Below are 18,555 nucleotides of genomic sequence, written 5' to 3' on the forward strand. Positions count from 1 at the left end.
GCTTTTTTTTTTTTTTTGGCCATTGTCCAAGGGTTTAGAACTGAATGGGAATGTCTATAAGTGGATCTGATGGAGGTTAGAATGTGCATTAGCTTTTCATCATCACTGTAACAAATCACTAAAACATCCTCTTCTTATCTCTCACTATAGAAGTACAGAGGGCTGGACTGATGACTCTGCTTATAGTCTTACAAGGACAAAATCAAGGTGCTCTTGGACTCTTTATTAAGGCTCTACGGGAGAATGTGTGTCCTAGCAAATAAAGGTTAAAGCAGAATTCAACTTCTTGTAGTTGTAGGAGTGAGGTCGCAATATGTCACTGGCTGTCAGCTGGGGTCTCTCAGCAATGCCAGGCTGTCTGCCTTGCTCTTCACAGTGCCCAGTTCATTTTCTAAACCAGCAATGATGCAGAGAGACATTCTCTTGCTTCTAGTTTCTCTGGCTTCCCCTCACTCACACCTCTCTTCCGTGTCTCTTCTGCGTCCAATGAGAGTCAAATCTCTTAAGTGCTCATGTGATTACACTGAGCCCACTGCAAGCATCAGAATCATCTTAAGGTCTGCAACCTTATAATTACATCTGCAGAATCCCTTATGCCATGTAACATATTCACAGTTTCCAGGGATTAGGGCATCTTGGAGTGTCATTCTTGCTGCCACAAAATATTCCTCATTCATTCATGAAATGTTGTTGGCTTTCATATATTTGTCTCTAGAGAAGCATCAGCATGTTAAGAGCCCTCAACAAATGAGGCACTGGAGAAACATACTTCAACATAATAAGAGCCATCTATGACAAACCCACAGCCAGCATCATACTGAGTGGGCAAAAGATGTGCAGCAATCCCCTTGAAAACTGGGACAAGGCAAGGATGCCCTTTCTCATTATTCCTACCCAACATAGTACTGGAAGTCCTAGCCAGAGCAATAAGGCAAGAAATAAAAGGCATCCAAATAGGAGGAGAGGAGGGCAAACTGTCTCTGTTTGCAGATGATATGATTCTATAACTATAAAACCCCATCATCTCTGCCCAAAAGCTTCTTGATCTGATAATCTCAGCAAAGTTTCAGGATACAAAGTTAATGTACAAAAATTAGTACTCTTTCTGTATACCAACAATATGTAAGCTGAGAGCTAAATCAAAAATGCAATCCTATTCACAATTACCACAAAAAGAATAAAATACCTAGGAATACAGCTAACCAGGGAGGTGAATGATCTCTACAACAAGAATTACAAAACACTGCTCCAAGAAATCATAGATGACATACAAATGGAAAAACATTCCATAATCATGGTTAGGAATAATCAATATGGTTTTTAACACATTGGGCCATACTGTCCAAAGTAATTTACAGATTCAGTGCTATTCCTATCAAATACCAATGACATTCTTCACAAAACCAGAAGAAACTATTTTAAAATTAATATAGAACTGAAAAAGAGGCTGAATAGCCAAATAAATCCTAGGCAAAAAGAACAAATCTGGAGGCATTACGTTACCCAACTTCAACCTCTTCTACAAGGCTATAGTAACCAAAATAGCATAGTCCTGGGACAAAAACAGACACACAGACCAATGGAACAGAATAGAGAGCCCGGAAATAATGCCACACACTTAGAACCATTTCATCTTCAACAAAGTTGATGAAAAATGCAATAGGGAAAGGAGTCCCTATTCAATAAATGGTGTTGGGATTTACTGGCTAACCATAAGCACTTCCCAGACCCCTTCCTTACACCATATACAAAAATCAACTCAAGATGGATTAAAGAGTAAAATGTAAAACCTGTCAGGTGCAGTGGCTCATTCTTATAATCCCAACGCTTTGGGACGGTGAGATGAGAGGATAGCTTGAGCCTCAGAGTTTGAGATAAACCTGGGCAACATAGCAAGACCTCATCTTTACAAATAATTAAAAAAAAAAATAGTCGAGTGTGTTGGCACGAGGCAGTAGTCCCAGCTACTCAGGAGGCTGAGGCAGGAGAGTCTCTTAAGTCGGGAAGGTGGAGGCTGTATCGTGCCAGTGCATTCTAGCCTGGGCAACAGAGTGAGACACTGTCTCAAAAGAAAAAAAATGTAAAGCCTATAACTACAAAAACCCTGAAGATAACCTAGGAAATACCATTCTGGATATAGGTCACGGCAAAGATTTCATGACGAAGATACCGAAAGCAACTGCAACTAAACCAAAAGTTGACAAATGGGACCTCATTACACTAAAGCGCTTCTGCACAGCAAAAGAAACTATCAACAGAGTAAACAGACAACCTACAGAATGGAAGAAAATATTCACAAATTATGCATCTGACAAAGGTCTAATATCTAGAATCTATAAAGAACTTAAATTAACAAGCAAAAAACAAACAACCCCATTAAGAAACGGGCAAAGGATATGAACAGATGCTTTTCAAAAGAAGACATACACATGGCCAACAAGCATATGAAAAAATCCTTAGCACCACCAGTCATTAGATAAACGCAAATCAAAACCACAATGAAATGCCATCTCACACCAGTCAGAATAGCTATTATTTAAAAGTAAAAAAATAACAGATGCTGGTAAAGCAGTGGAGAAAAGGGAGTGCTTATACACTGCTGGGGGATCATACGTTAGTTCAGCCATTGTGGCAAGTGGTTTGGTGATTTCTCAAAGAACTTAAAACAGAGCTACCAGCAACCCCATTGAGCGCACACCTAAAGGAATAATAATCCTTCTACCATAAAGACACATATACATTATGTGCATTCATGATAGCAAAGACAAAGAATCAACCTAAATACCCATCAATGGCAGCATAAAGAAAATGTGGTACATATACCATGGAATACTATGTAGCCATGAAAAAGGATGAGATAATGTCCTTTGTAGGAACAGAGATGGAGCTGGAGGCCATTATCCAAAGCGAACTAACACAGGAACAGAAAACCAAATACCATGTATTCTCACTATGAGTGGGGGCTTAAAATGGAGTACACATGGACACAACAAAGGGCACAGTAGACATCACAACCTACTTGAGGGTGGAGGGTGGGAGGAGGGTGAAGATCACAAATTACATACTGGGTACCATACTCATTACCTGGATGATGAAATAATCTGTACACCAAGCCCTTATTACCTGCAATTTACCTATGTAAGAAACATGCACATGTACCACTGAACCTAAAGTAAATTAAATAAAGAGAAGCATCACGTGTTTTCTGAAGGAAATGGGAATGTATATGAATATACATTGTCAAAGACTAATGTTTCGGGTTTTCTATTGCTTATTTCAGTAGTTTCTTTCTGGACCCAGTCCATCTGGCTAGAAGTTGTGAAAACGAAGTAGTGTGGATCAAACTCTGTTATCTGTTTTTGTCATACAGATTTTAGCCCTCATCCTAAAGGAGGGACAGAGTTTAGTCCCATCCTAGTTTAAAAAAAAAAAAATCTCTGTTAACGTTTACTGTTTTTTTCTACTTGGTTTGGAAAAATTTTGTTAGCGATAATTGTCTATACCACATATGGCTGAGAGCAGGTATAAGAGGTATCTTGATACTCATACTTGGAAACCCTTAATTTGGCATCTTCCTCAGCACATTAAATTTCTTAGATCACTAAGAGCCTTAGGTGATTATTCCTTAAGCTAACTTTGCTCTTCTGTAAAATTTGGCATGCACAGCTGCATTTTTCTGAGGGCTCCTTATGTTATCATCCATTCAAGATAAATCAAGGCATTAGCTTCTTGAAATTTTAAAAATCTTAAGCTCTTCAGGTTTACTTTGTGTCTGCTTAGAGGAAAAAAGCACCCAACTAGAGATATAAATGTGTACATTAATAAAAGGTCGATGGAGGCACAAAAGATTATTTGAGCTAAGAGTGATTCATGAATGAGGCAGCTTCAAATGAGAACTGGTTCAGGGACCCTTTCAAGGGAACAAAAAGGACATCTTCAGTGACGTAAATATAGTAGCAAATTTTTGACTAGCTGTAGTTATACAATTGCCTTACTTGGTTGATCCTGCTGGAAAGTCTCTAGTTATATAAGTTAATTGGTGGCTTCTGATTAGTCAGCCTTAAGTTGGACTTTTTTTTTTTTTTTTTTAAGGCATTTACAAGACATAGCCCAAGTTAAGTTTTGCTTATATTGGCAAATCAAGCAAAGTTAACGCCACTTACAAGGTCAGAGATTTCTCAGGTCATTTTAATTTTCTTTAACAATTTAAATACACACTGTGTGCCCGAGGACAGCTCACTGAAGTCTTTGAATGTCTGTGGCTGTATATTTGGAAAAGTACATATTCCATGTGAAACACCACATATACTGATGAGGTAGAACAGAATGTATAGGACTGCATGTATATAACAAGTCTTCTATTACTAGATCTACATTTCTGTTGACACACAATTTTTATTACTGAGAAAGGCTGAATATATTTACCTTTCTAGTAAGAATTACAAGTAATTAAGTTACCTCAGTGACACCTCAGTGTTTAGGTACAGTGAAAAGTGGCTTTCTGTATGTATGTCCAGCATGGAATTTCTTACCTAGTTGAAAACTTTCTTATTGAGAATGAGTTTTCTTATCATATATGTGGTGATATGGGATGATACCAGAATGCTTTAATGTACAGGTATCCGTGCCCCCTATGACATGTTTTCTCACAATTGTTTCTCTTAACTGTGGCTTTCAGATGTATAAACCTAGGACTCACAGGACCATTCTAGAATACATAGCAGGGTTTTGCTGTTATTCCTAGTATGTCTTTTCATAAAAGAAAAATCCTTGGCAATCCCAGCACTTTGGGAGGCTGAGGCAGGTGGAACATGTTGTCAGGTGATCAAGCCTATCCTGGCTAACACGGTGAAACCCCATCTCTACTAAAAATACAAAAAAATTAGCCAGTCCTGGTGGCACGTGCCTGGTCTCAGCCACCCGGGAGGCTGAGGCAGGAGAATCACTTGAACTTGGGAGGCAGAGGTTACAGTAAGCTGAGATCATACCACTGTACTCCAGCCTGGGCAACAGAGCAAGACTCCATCTNAAAAAAAAAAAAAAAAAATCCGAACTTCCTTTACAATCAAAAGATCAAAAGATCCACTTGTTTACATTTCTTTAGCTGTGTGAGTTTTTGCAGTCAGTTTGGGCTGCTATTAACAGAATCCTATGAACTGAGTGGCTTACACAACAAATGTTTGTTTTTCTCAGTTCTGGATGTTGGAATGTCGAAGTTCAAGGCAAAGCAGATGAAGTGTCTCATTCATAGACCACAGTCTTCTTATAACCTCACATGGCAGAAAAGGCAAGGGAATTCTCTTGGGCCCTTTTATAAGGGCACTAATTCCATTCATGAGGGCTCCACACTCCTGACTTAATTACCTTCCAAAGCCTCCTGACAGGATCACTTTGGGGGTTAGGATTTCAACATATGAATCTTGGGGGGAAGCAAACATTCAGTTCTTTGCACCAGTGTAACACCAATTACACTGGATTCATTTAATATGCTTCTCTCCTATTAATCAATATTTGTTTATTACTGTCAATGCTTTGAAAGTACTTCATAATCAGAATATTTCCTATTACTCCTCCATGTAAAAAATATTTATCGATCTATCTATAAGATGATCTGTGTACTAATAATGATTCAATAGTATAGATTTAGATGTAGACTTAAATATATAATATTTTATGTAAGCCAATGACTTTAGACAATATGATTTGTTTTGTTTTTACATGCTAACTCTCAGAAGTATAAATGGATTTATCTGCTATAGAGATGTGTTTATGATATTTGATGTTGGAAAGTTTCCCACTTACTTCTTATTTACTATGTGTAGCTCAAATATATTTTCTTTTAATGTTAAATGAAAGTATGAAGTTATTTAAACAGCAAGGAAACTTTCTGCAGATACTTATTTTTGTATTGGGAAGAAAAATTGATTAAAGGGGTTTATATTTTTTACAAATTCAAAGGTATTAATTTCATGGCTAGAGATAAATTATTTCTTAGTATTAACTTGGTTTAAATTTGACTAGAGACTCAAGATGCAAAGCAATAAACATAAGCGTGGTTCCACTGCCAATGTAATTCAGTCGTCTTCTCTTACCTCCAAAATAATAGGTGTCACCTGAATCAATAAGCACAGCCACCAGGGGTTGAACAGCTGTGTCATCATCTACCACCACACTCACATGGCTCCACTTAGCAGATAAGGACACAGAGTGCCACTGCCCGTCGTTTAATCCAGCACCTGGAGGAAATAAAATCAGTCAGAGACAAGTCAATGAGCTCTGTTAACACTTAAAAACAATTTGCTTCAGATCACTGAATAAGTCAGAGAAGAGCAGTATTTACATGTTGATGTATCGCTGAAAAAAAATTAACCACCTATCTTTAATTTAAAAATTTCATTTGTTATGACAATAACACGTGGATGAAAATATTACTCTTTCAGAGGAATCACTATAATAAAATCTGATAATGTGCCTGAAGTAACTATAATTTAATTATCAAATTTATATGTTAGAAGCCTGTACAATGGGATGAAAACAACAGTTTGCTTCAATCTTCAAATGCAAAACTGACTTGCTTCACTGAATCTAACAAAAATATTTTACAAGAATCAAGAAAGTGAGTTGATAAAAATTATGCCAAGAATGACTGTGAAAGGCTTTTCTAAGAAAAAGTTGACACATAATAATTGTACATAGGGGGTGCAACAGGATTCGAAATGAGGGGAAGATCACTAGATGTCTGGCGTATTGCGCCCATTAATTAAGGTAAACCCTGCTTTCACTGTCTGAGCTATTTTACAGTCCTGTAAATTCTAGGAAACTGATAGTAATTCAAAATGAGTTGTATCCATAGAAATGCAAATTACTCATGCCTGGTGGGGTACAGTTGGTTACTGAACCATTTCCTATCTGTCTGTAATTCATGTTGGTATTTCCTATAAGCCTGCATGTGTAGTACTTTGAATTCTCCTCTGAACTGCTCGTAACATCTTACTGGTTTCTTCATTAATTAGTTAAAATCTTTAACATATATACATGTGTTTCCAAATTGACATATTATTATTATAGATATAATTATACTGTCTTTTAAAGGTTATTATTGGCTTGGCACAGTGACTCATACCTAATCCCAGCACTTTAGGGGCCGAGGTGGGCGGATCACCTGAGATCAGGAGTTGAGACCAGCCTGGCTAACATGGTAAAACCCCATCTCTACTAAAAATACAAAAAATTAGCTGGGGGTGGTGGCATACGCTTATAGTCCCAGCTACATGGGAGGCTGTGGCATAATAATCATTTGAATCTGTGAGGCAGAGGTTGCAGTGAGCTGAGATCATGCCACTGCATTCCAGCCTGGGCGACAGAGTGACACTCTGTCTCAAAAAATAAAATAAAATAAAATGTCATTTAATATTTGATAAAATGCTTAGAAAAGAACTGGAGGTGTATGTATAAATACACTGGAGGTGTATTTATATATATGTACACTATTTTTATATATTTACATTCACATCCACATTATTTTATGATTCTTAGAAGTAATTATGAAATTAATCTTGTGAAATAATTTGATAACATAATGAATTGCCTTTGATGGTAAATTTAAATGTTAAGGCATTTAAAATCACTAGAGGTATTCTGTGTTTTAACTGGTAATATGTCAAAGATACATGCCAATAAATGGTCTAAAAATAAGATTAGCTTCATGGGGCCTATTAAATTAACGTTGCATTGAAGTTTAAAATTAGACCAAGATCAAAACTGTTTCAGAAGTTACATATATCATAATAAACTTTAGATTACTAGAAATTTTTCTATAAAGTTAACATTTTAGTTGATAGTCTTAAGAAACCTGTAAATTATTAAAATGACTCTGTGCTTGATTTATTTTTCTTCCTAACATGCATTTAGTATATTATTAGCATTTCAAATGTAGTACTTCTTAAAAATTATAAATTAATACTAATATTTTAGCTTTCCCTTTTAACCTTCAGTGATATATGAAACAGAAACAGAATTAATAACAATGTGTAAGGAAATAAATTATACTTTAAAATCAACCAAGATTCTGGATGTCTTCAATGTAAAACTAGGCATTGTCTACACACAATCTCAAGGATTATATGATTCTGCAGGTCAATATGCCTTTTACCTTCTTTGAATTCTTGTACCACCCTGTGAATTGTAGAAAATTGAAAGCAGGCAAATTATTACTGTCCATAGATATGCAAATGAATTCTGGCTGGTAGAAATATGATTGACCTTCCTGGTTCCTCTACCCCATCCCATGGAATAAGCTAGTTTTACATTATATGCAAAATCATTGCAGCTTTACTGCTTATATATTTTTGATTCTTTGAACCTATTGTAACATCTTACTGATTCCTTCATAAACTAATGAGTTAAACAAAATCTTTGACATGTTCTTTTTATAATTGCAAAAAGTGCCCTCTTTAAGAATATCTTTTGACAAATAAAAGGAGATCTTTGTATAACTGTTTTCACGTCTATCATCCAAATTTGTTTTCTTTTTATTTTCTATTAGGTTGTATTTGGCCTTTGGCCATAGTTGATGCCCAAGAAAATCAGATACAGTAGAATCTAGAAATATTTTAATGAGAAGTTATTAAATTACTTGCCCACAACATAGATGTTATTTTAAATACATTTGAGTATGAAGATGATCTCTTGTTAACAACTACAACATTTTAAATGCAGAGGCAAAATATCACACTCACAAAGCCATGAGCTAAAGCAAAATCCTGATGAGATTTAAGAACTTTAATTATATTTAATTCTAGTTATTGTGCAACCCAGAACTGGAGAAAGTGCTTGCTCAGCACTTCATTGAATCCGGAATATATGCAACTCATCAGCAGTAAAGCTGAACCAACTGCTGTAGGAAAAAAATTAAAGGCGGTCTTTGAAGTGGGCAAAAGAGATTACTGGATATCTTTTCAATGGAAAGATTAGCTGATGTTGCTGGATTGTAAACCATAATCTTTGACTAGATTACTTTCCAGCTGCATAGTGACAGAAGTTAACTTGCAGAACATGGATAATAATGCAAATAATGCTTGTCCATAGAGATGCAAAGTGTGTACAGGGAAGGGTTTTGCCTTTTCCTGTGAATACTGACAAGTTTTGCTAGGTTTGCATCTGTTTGCAATTTCATCTCAACATCTCTTTTCTGACTATAAATGTATGGTACTTCTTTAAACTGACCTTACTGGTGTAAGTGTAAACACAAACCAAAACAAACAAAAACTTTCTTAGTGCCAAAAGGGATATACACTTTCACTCACTGTTTTTCTTAGGGCATTTCTTTTAGAAAACTTGTAAATCTTTAAAATCTTAAAAAACAAAACAAAACTTATTTAGTCTCTTTCTTGTTTCCAGGAGTGTTTTTCTTGAGGACCTTGGAGATATTTCTTTAAATGTAGACATCAAGAAAGGTAGGGCTCTTATCTCTCTGTCTCTGTGGTAGTCTAACTTAGGTGCCTGGCTCCAATTTGTAACTACCCTCTTGTCAAACAGACATGAAGGACTTTGGTTTTCCTTTGCGTAGGGATTGTGCCTCCCCGACTACCAGGTGAATTTAAGATGGGCTATGTGTAGTAAATAGCACTGTCAAGTCCTCTTACTTGAGTACAAGTTGTCCTTTTTCTTTAGAACACATATGTAATGGGGCATATCTGCCTGGCTACATAAGTGGATGAGATTTGTCTTTGCAATTAGCGATTGCCTGAAATATGCATCACAGTCTGGCTTAATACTTCATAAGAAGACTGTTTCTTTTCTACCTTGTGAAACTGATTCACTATGTTGGTAGGTAATTTTGTCTTTATTTCCCTAACCCTGGTTCTCTCATTAATTGATGAGTTAAAGAAAATCTCTGACATATGTTCATTTTGTGTCTGTGTGGGGGTCATAATTTTAATCTCTTTCGGAAAAAATCTTGTGAGTAAATGGAAAATAGGTTTGCATTTCTAAAAGATAAAACATATATATCCCCTCTGAATATCTGTTTTATCTCCCATAAAACACCTGTGTGATGTGGACACAGATCCTACCCGCCAAAAGGAATCTCTTTTTGAGTATGATAATCTCCTGGTTTCAGGCAGAAGTCAGTCTCTTCCTCTGTGCTGCCTTCTTTCTTAGATTACACTACCTTTTTTTTTAAAGGCCCGGTTTGGTTCTGATGCCAATTTAGGCACGATATTAGGACCCAGCACTCCTCCCATGTGCAATTCCAATCATCAAAATCCAGCAGCTCTGTAGTTAACAAAGTTGTCCACATCTCACTGCACCTGAGATTAGTTCCCATCTATTGTTACTCAGTCTGGCCTCATGGATGTGAGCCCCTAAGCTAGCAGGGATGTCAAAGCATTTGCCTAACAAAAACAGGCTCTGTTGAGGAGTGGGGATGAGAGGGCCTGTGTGTGGCGTGGGCACTGTGCTAATAAAATCAGACTTCCTATTGTTCTCTCTGCAAAAGAGATCTGAGGTTTACCATTTCACAAGTGAAAACAGCTAGGCTTAGGAGCTTGGTGATTTGCATTTCAGAAGGGCAGTAGGTGGAGGAGCTGAGATTCTTCCCAGGTGCCAGGCTATCCCAGAAAACTAATCAGCCATCGACAAAAGAATAACTCTTGGTATTTGCTGGCATCCTTCACTATAAGGTGATAGTTACCAATTGCCTTCTGTGTATAGAGTAATTCTGCTCAGATCCTAAGAGGAGAGGTGGGGCGGAGAAGGGAAAGAAGTGAGGACAGGAGAGGAACATGCCTCTGGGTGTTGCCTGTTCTATAAGGTCTTAACCCTAGTTCTTTGGGATGGAGGCTGGTATGTTTGTCAAGAAATAGAGCTTAAAGGTATTACATAGTTTCCTTGTATATGGGGGATGTATATCTGCAGAAATATGTATTTCTTATTTCTCATATATAGTCATTTTGGTCAAAAGAACACTTTAGTGACAGCTATGTGTGCCATACAGGAACAGTCTAGAAGGAAACAGTTATTCGTTCCTCTACTGGGGGCATCGAGCGTCTCACTGCCTCACTCAACTAATTACCAAATGATCACCATGTGGGTATCTGTCAGGTTTGTGGGAAAACATGTTACCTGCTGTGACATTCCTTGGTGACTGTCCCAGCTGGAAGAGACTCAGTTTGAGCTTGCCATCCTTAAGAAAGAGGACGAAACTCCCTGAATCACGTCGAAGTTTGCCGAAAAGCAAATGTCCTGCTCTGTTCCATGTTCGAAATTGAAAAGTGATAGACACTTTGTCCTCCCCAGAGTTGCCAGGCAGAGCCAGATAACTCCTGGAGCTCAGAAAAGTCACAGGGACAGTCTGTGGCTGTGGACATGAGAAGGACACATTTCCCTATAAATAAAACAAAAAAGCACGTTGAGCAGCCTTAAGGGTGGTGCTTCTATCTAATTAAAGACAGATTGTACAAAGACTTACAAGGCATTTTATCAATCAGGATTTTATAAATTAGTCTGCCTGCTAAAGCTGAAATCTATGCAATGTATCTTCTCTTTCAACATAAGTAGTAGTATAATTGGGCAGACATCCATGTGGCTTTCTGTGTTTGTGTGTGTGTGTGTGTGTGTGTGTGTGAGAGAGAGAGAGAGAGAGAGAGAGAGAGAGACAGAGAGAAAGACAGACAGAGAAAGACAGAGAGAATTCTCCATTTCTTTACTTCTCAGCATTAGTAAAGGAGTCTCAATATAATTTTAGTTAACAGGAGTTTAAACTATGCCAGCTATTTTCCAGGCCCTGTGCTAGCCCTGAGGATACAGCAAATAACAGGACATTTTCATACTCTCAGTCGTTCTCCTGAGCAACATTGGTTCTTCCCTACACAATCCTCCAAATCTCCTTTGAGCCAGCTTACTATTTTACTGGTTTCCTCATTAATGAATGAATTGACTAAATCTTTGACACATGCTTATTTAATATCTGTATGGGTCATATTTTTAGCTACTGGAAAATTATATTTGACAGCCTTCCAAATGTTTTTCAGATCTAATAGTTATATACAATGTTTGCATACAGCATCTTTAGCATGAAAACATTGATTCTTATATAGTCAATTATATCTATATTGTATTTTACAGCTTCTGAGTGTCTAATCTTTGTTAGGGAAATTTCATACTACCCTAGGTCCTACGTACAATCTCATAGATTTTCTTCTAAAGTTGTTGCTGTTTGTTTCTCATCCTCCTTAATTTACATATTATTATTGTGTATAAGACAGTGATCATGCTTATTTTCTGCCTTATGGACACTTGTTTGTTCCGGCAAAATTTCTGAAATAATTCATCCCTGTTCCATTGAATTGAGCCATATTCCTTGTTACTAATAGTAACTTTGCACATAAACTGGGATCTTTCTGGGATCTCTCCTTTGTTCTACTGACTTCTCGATTCCTATCCACTACCATAATGATTCTAGTATAGCAGCTTTTAGTATGTTTTAATATCTGCTAAGTCAAGTACCATCTTACTGGTTTTTAAATGTTTTTTGTTTTGTTTTGTTTGGCTGGTGGAAGGAATAAGAAATTCTTGGGCATTATTCACACATTGTAATTTCAGTTCCAGAGAAAACCCCCAGCGATTCTGATTTTACTTAGATTTCCATGGATTTATTTCTACTAATATGCTATATATTATTTTGGAAAAAGAATGTTACTAGAGCAAGACAATCTGGGGAAGTGGCTCTCAAACCTGGCTCAACAGTTGAGTCACCAGAAAGGCTCTTAAAATCCAGATGCAGACCAATTAAAATCCCAGTCTCTGGGGGTGGATCCAGGTAAGGATATCTTTTTAATCTCCTCTGGTGACTTCAAGATAAAGCCAACTTTAAGAGCCACACTGATCCAGGGGTAAAACAACTTTCAAGACTGAATCATATTTTTAAAAAAATTGCCGGGTGCGGTGGGCATGCCTGTAGTCCCAGCTACTCCGGAGGCTGAGGTGGGAGGATCACTTGAGCCCAGGAGTTCTGGGCTGTAGTGCGCTATGCCGATAGGGTGTCTGCAGTAAATTTGGCATCAATATGGTGACCTCCCGGGAGCGGAGGACCACCAGGTTGCCTAAGGAGGGGTGAACCAGCCCACATCGGAAGCGGAGCACGTCAAAACTCCCGTGCTGATCAGTAGTGGGATCGCGCCTGTGAATAGCCACTGCACTCCAGTCTGGGCAACACAGCGAGACCCCGTCTCTTAAAAAATAAATAAATAAATAAATAAATAAAATTCTGTCACAACATACTTTAGAAATGGATATAATTCAGTTATCATTTTATAAGAATCTTTAATACACATTATAACTGTATATATCAATCAGAACATTTCTTACTATTTTTGTAACTCTGCTGAATGGGAAATAGTTTTCATTACAAGAAAACATTTGTGGAAGAAAATTTAAAAAAGAAAACATTTGCCATAACAAATTAAATACCAAAAGCTTACAAGTAATTGGCGCTGATCCATAGTTCACATTTAATCACTGGACTAGTACATGTTTTTAATCTTTTCATCAGCTTCATATTTCTTGACCTTGTCATTTAGATGGGCAGCTGCCTGCTAGAACAGAGAAGCAGGGCTTCTTGCCACAAAGGAGTGCTTGTTAGTTAACTGAATGAATTCTGGCAACTGATTTTTCCAACAAAACATATTTTTAATGTTTTCCTTTTATATATTGGAACTACTATTTTCCTATTTTTATACAGAACACATAAAATTGTAGTTATTCTCAAAATTGAATTCCCATAATTAACATTATATATCCATATGCACAATTTGGAATAAACTGTCTTTTTGTTTGTATTTGTGTGAAACTTACACATTTTAGTAACCTCATTCAATGTAATTAGTAAATAGTTTTCTTGAGGATGATACCCAGAACCCAGAGATACCAGTGTAATTGTGGTTCTCCTTACTGACTATATTCAATTAATAATTCCATCAATAATTCAGAATAACATGAAATGTGTATGAAAACCTGTGTCTATTTTCCTCAAAAAGTCTTGTCTCTTTGTGTCGTAAGGCCCAACCCACTCTTATTCACCTCAATGACAGTATCTTTGGAACTAGCCCCATAAAAGTTAGGGTGGGGAGGAGGGTTTCTTCTGAACACCAAGGATTGGCAGATAAAAGGTAGCTTAATGTTCAGAATGTGTTACGTAAGGCTTCTTGACACTGATGCCCATTGGCCAAATACGTCTTTGCATTTGTATCTGAGTAAAGCATCTTCAACAAAGCCAACTTCAATAACCAGGTCTTTTTCTTTTTCCTGTTGAGCAGCACTTATTATGTCAGTTTCTCCATGGATATAAACTTTAGGTAGAGGGCTATTCCATTTATCTCCTTCCTCTTTTCATTTCTTTTTAATCTTATCAAAGGAAGCTGCACTCTGTGGAGCCTTGCTATCACTCTTCCCTTTGGTGTTTTCCTTTTTCATGTATCTTGATGGTATTTTTTATTTTTATGATCTCAGCATGGTACTGTTCATAGTAGAACTTAGACTTCAAACCTATCTTCTTTTTTTTTTCCCTTTACCTTCTTGGAAAGTTCATGAGCTTCATAACTGTTTTTCCCTTTTTTTCATGCTAACCTAAGTGATGTATTCATTGTGTGGCCTGGTGACACAGAGTCAGAGATGTTTTCAGGTTTTGGTCCTGCAACCCATGAGCCAACTCCTCCAGCACATAACAGGAAAAAATATTTTACAACAATACGAATAAATATTCCCACAATGCACTTCTAAGATACACTGACAACTAAATATGAGTTTTCCCTTAAATTCCCAACTTAGATATTTCAAATTTTAAACATTGAAAGAAGTTTATTAACTGATTTGGAAATATTTCCAGTTGATTAGGGAATGATAGGTCATTAGACATTGCCAATGCAAAATAATTGGTCTCCTGAGAATAATAATACCAAAAACACATGCAACATATGAATTCTGATTTCCATGTAAAAATAGAAGTTATTTTATTTCATATAAAAAATGAAATAACTGTGTCCCATGAGGCATATTTACTTTATACCTTTTTATGCATAATAAAAACTACTATATTATTCTGGGTATGGTGGCTCATGTCTGTAATCCCAGCACTTTGGGAGGCTGAGGTGAGCGTATCGTCTGAGGTCAGGAGTTCGAGACCAACCTGGCCGATGTGGTGAAACCCCATCTCTACTAAAAATACAAAAGCAAACGAAAAAAATTAGCCAGGTGTGGTGGCACACAACTGTAGTCCCAGCTACTAGGGAGGCTGAAGCAGAAGAATCACTTGAACCCGGGAGGCAGAGGTTGCAGTAACCCAAGATTGCACCACTGCACTCCAGCTCGGGTGACAGGGCAAGGCTGCATCTCAAAAAAAAAAAAAATTACTATATTATATGGGCAGCTGTTAAAGTAAGAGTTGATTCTTAAAACATTATATGAAATGGAGACTTCACGTGAATAATTTTTAAATGCAAAAAATAAAATGTCCTTTTTTCTTTCCTTCCCACTAGGCTTCCTTACCATCATGAGGATCCGTGGTTTGTGTTTCTTGGCTAATTCAATAACGTCCACTCCATTATAATAAAGATTTTCTAAACACCCATGAAAGTTTTTATGTGTGAATTCCCGTGCTCTTCCAGGTGTCGGAATTCCCCCAAAGCTGATCTTAGAAAGAAAAATGACATAAATAACATTGTTTAGTGATTTCTGATTCATGTTTAAAGCATTTATAATTAATAGGCATAGGACTAATTGTCACAAATCCATTCCTATTATCTTAGATTTCCAAATGAAGTGTTCTATCATACTTGCTAATTCCAAATGAACTGTTCTATCATAATGGGAGCTCTTAATACCTTTATTTCTGACACGAGACAGTTTTGAACAAACTTAAAGGAAGGAGGCAACACACGTTTTCTACCACGTCGAAAATGTTACAGCCAGGTAGTATATTTTTGGCTTTGTGGGTCACATGGTCTCTTTTACAATACTCCACTCTGACACTGTAGTACCAGTACGACAACAGACAATACATAAGAAAAGAGAAAATGTTCCAATAAAACTTACTTTTTTGAACAAAAACAGGCTTTTATTTTTTTTTATTAAAAAATGGCCAAACTTGGCTTGATGCCCATAGTTTGCCAACCTCTGCATTAGATATTATCTTTTGCTATTGCATGGTTAAAGTAATAAAACTATGAATAATCTGGTGTAGAACTAGGATCTTCAGTATAATATTATATGCCAAAGCTACTTATGCCAGTAAATATCACAACATTTTTGGTTTTTTCTGATCCTTCATACACTTTAAGGTGTCCTGTGAAGAACTGGAAGAACAGATGATATTTAACAGTGTAGCTTAGATACATATGGGCAATGTTGCAAAAAAGCATTAATCCCTTAAAAATATTAGGAAATTGTTTATATAGATCTGACTTTCTTATTGTGTAATAAATCTATCAGTATATATCTTGCTAACTTCTCAAAGTTATCCTAGGTAATGCTATATTGGTTAGGATTGCACCAAGACAAGAAAAAAAAAATTTCGCAGGAATCTGCATAGTCAAACAGCAAGTGTAATATACCAGATGAAATTTCAAATATATTCACTATCATTGCTTGCTGCCTTGATATTTCTTCATTCGTAGATCTCCCCAGCCTAACACTGACTATTTACTTCCCTTCAAGACGGAAAAGATGATGTATAAAAATAAACTGATGGCTGGGCGTGGTGGCTTACACCTGTAATCCCAGCGCTTTGGGAGTCCGAGGGCGGACGGCCTGAGGTCAGGAATTTGAGACCAGCCTGGCCAACATGGTGAAACCCCATCTCTACTAAAAATAAAAAAATTAGCTGGGCATGGTGGCAGGCACCTGTAATCCCAGCTACTCAGGAGGCTGAGGCAGGAGAATCACTTGAACCTGGGAGGTGGAGGTTGCAGTGTGCTGAGATTGCGCCATTGCACTCCAGCCTGGGTGACAAGAGTGAGACTTCACCTCTAAAAATGATAAAAATAATAATAATAATAAATTGAACTATTAGAAGGCATAAACAGTTTCAAAGTAACAAGACAGACATATCTATTACTATGTATTTGTGAACATAGTTCTGAATTACTATAAAATGGCATTTCTCTATGCAGCTAGTTTTTCAGGTTATATTTAACTTAAACTATATATCTATAATAACCTCAAAATTAAGATCCAAGTAAGTGGATTCTCCCTTTGCTTGGAAATGATGAGTGTGTTGGTCCACGGTGAAGTTGACCTGTGTGTCAAGGAGCTCGATGAGGACGGAATGCCAGTGCTGGTCGTCCAGCAGGCTGCCCAGGGTGAGGGTCACGGGAGCAGTAGTGGAAGACAGCTTATCATTGTCTTAAAGGAGAGGGAAAAAAACACTCAGTTACTTCTGTTTAAAACCATGGCTTCCCTTTTTTAGTTGAGCATGACAGTTTGCATCCAACTTTCCATCTTACAGAGTTGTTTTCTCACCTTCTCCCCATCTTGAACACAATATCCTTACTGTTTTTACTTCTTTTTAAAGTTCAACTCTACATTGTGTTGAAATTTCTTTCTTAGTAACTTATTTTTTCTATTATTCATGACATTTGTATTTAAATTGCCAATATTTTCTTTCTTAGAACCTCATTATCAGCACTCTTAATTTTATAATAATCTATTCCTGCTTTTGTGATTGTATGTATAATCACATATATTATGTATATATATACACATATATATACACACACACACTAAACACAGATATGGTGATCTTCTTGCACAGTTTGTCAATACATATGCTGTTTACAGGAATCATACTTAGGATATGTACGTATTGCATGCATCTATTAGTAATGCTCTTAAACTTTCATTTAAATTTGTTCATTGGAGTTCTACTTTGCACTTACTGTCCCAGAGTAACTATCACTTGTGTATTTTTTATTTCTTAAAGGTGTTCTTGTTTAGATGATAAATTATATGGTTATTTTATGTAACTGTGAAAAGATTCAGTACCAACAAATGTAGTTTCATGTAAACAGAGTTTTTTAAAGCACTGGTTTAAAAGTTCAAACATTTTTTACCTGAATTAAGAAAAAAGACAAGCTTTCCTTTAATTAATTCCAGAGTAATGTGATTTCCATGTTGTCCTTCTCTGTGAAGTAGAATTCCATTGCTCTGCATGGCTTTAAATTTCAAAGAAATAATGTCCCTTATTGATTGTAAAGAATTTTTATCAAGTCTGTACAGCAGAGCACTTTGTCCATCAAAATAAACCACCTCAGATTCTAGGAAAGAAGATATTAAAAAACAATTCTAAATATAAATATGCCATACACTTAGCACATTGAAAATGTATGCATCGATATACCACACCACACCACACACACACACACACACACACACACACACACACACACATTGCATTTCTAATCCATTCATTGAAGGAAAAAACTGACAATAATATATTCTCTGTTGGCATCGTGAATTGATATATATAATATCCATTGTTAGATTTTACTAACATTTTCTCAA

The 18,555-nt window shown here is 36.6% G+C and overlaps 1 protein-coding gene across 1 annotated transcript in view; it reads right to left on the minus strand.

Moving 5' to 3' along the window:
• The window catches only part of LOC108317005 (contactin-associated protein-like 3), a 224,020-nt gene that overhangs the window by 81,797 nt on the left and 123,668 nt on the right, over window positions 1-18,555 (minus strand). Inside the window, 5 exon segments of the mRNA XM_037745235.1 lie at window positions 6,093-6,236; window positions 11,125-11,386; window positions 15,544-15,687; window positions 17,213-17,397; window positions 18,105-18,308. Of these exon segments, the coding sequence (XP_037601163.1) occupies window positions 6,093-6,236; window positions 11,125-11,386; window positions 15,544-15,687; window positions 17,213-17,397; window positions 18,105-18,308 (939 nt within the window).

This window comes from Cebus imitator, unplaced genomic scaffold (genome assembly GCF_001604975.1).
Source record: "Cebus imitator isolate Cc_AM_T3 unplaced genomic scaffold, Cebus_imitator-1.0 Scaffold196, whole genome shotgun sequence".
NCBI lineage: Eukaryota > Metazoa > Chordata > Mammalia > Primates > Cebidae > Cebus > Cebus imitator.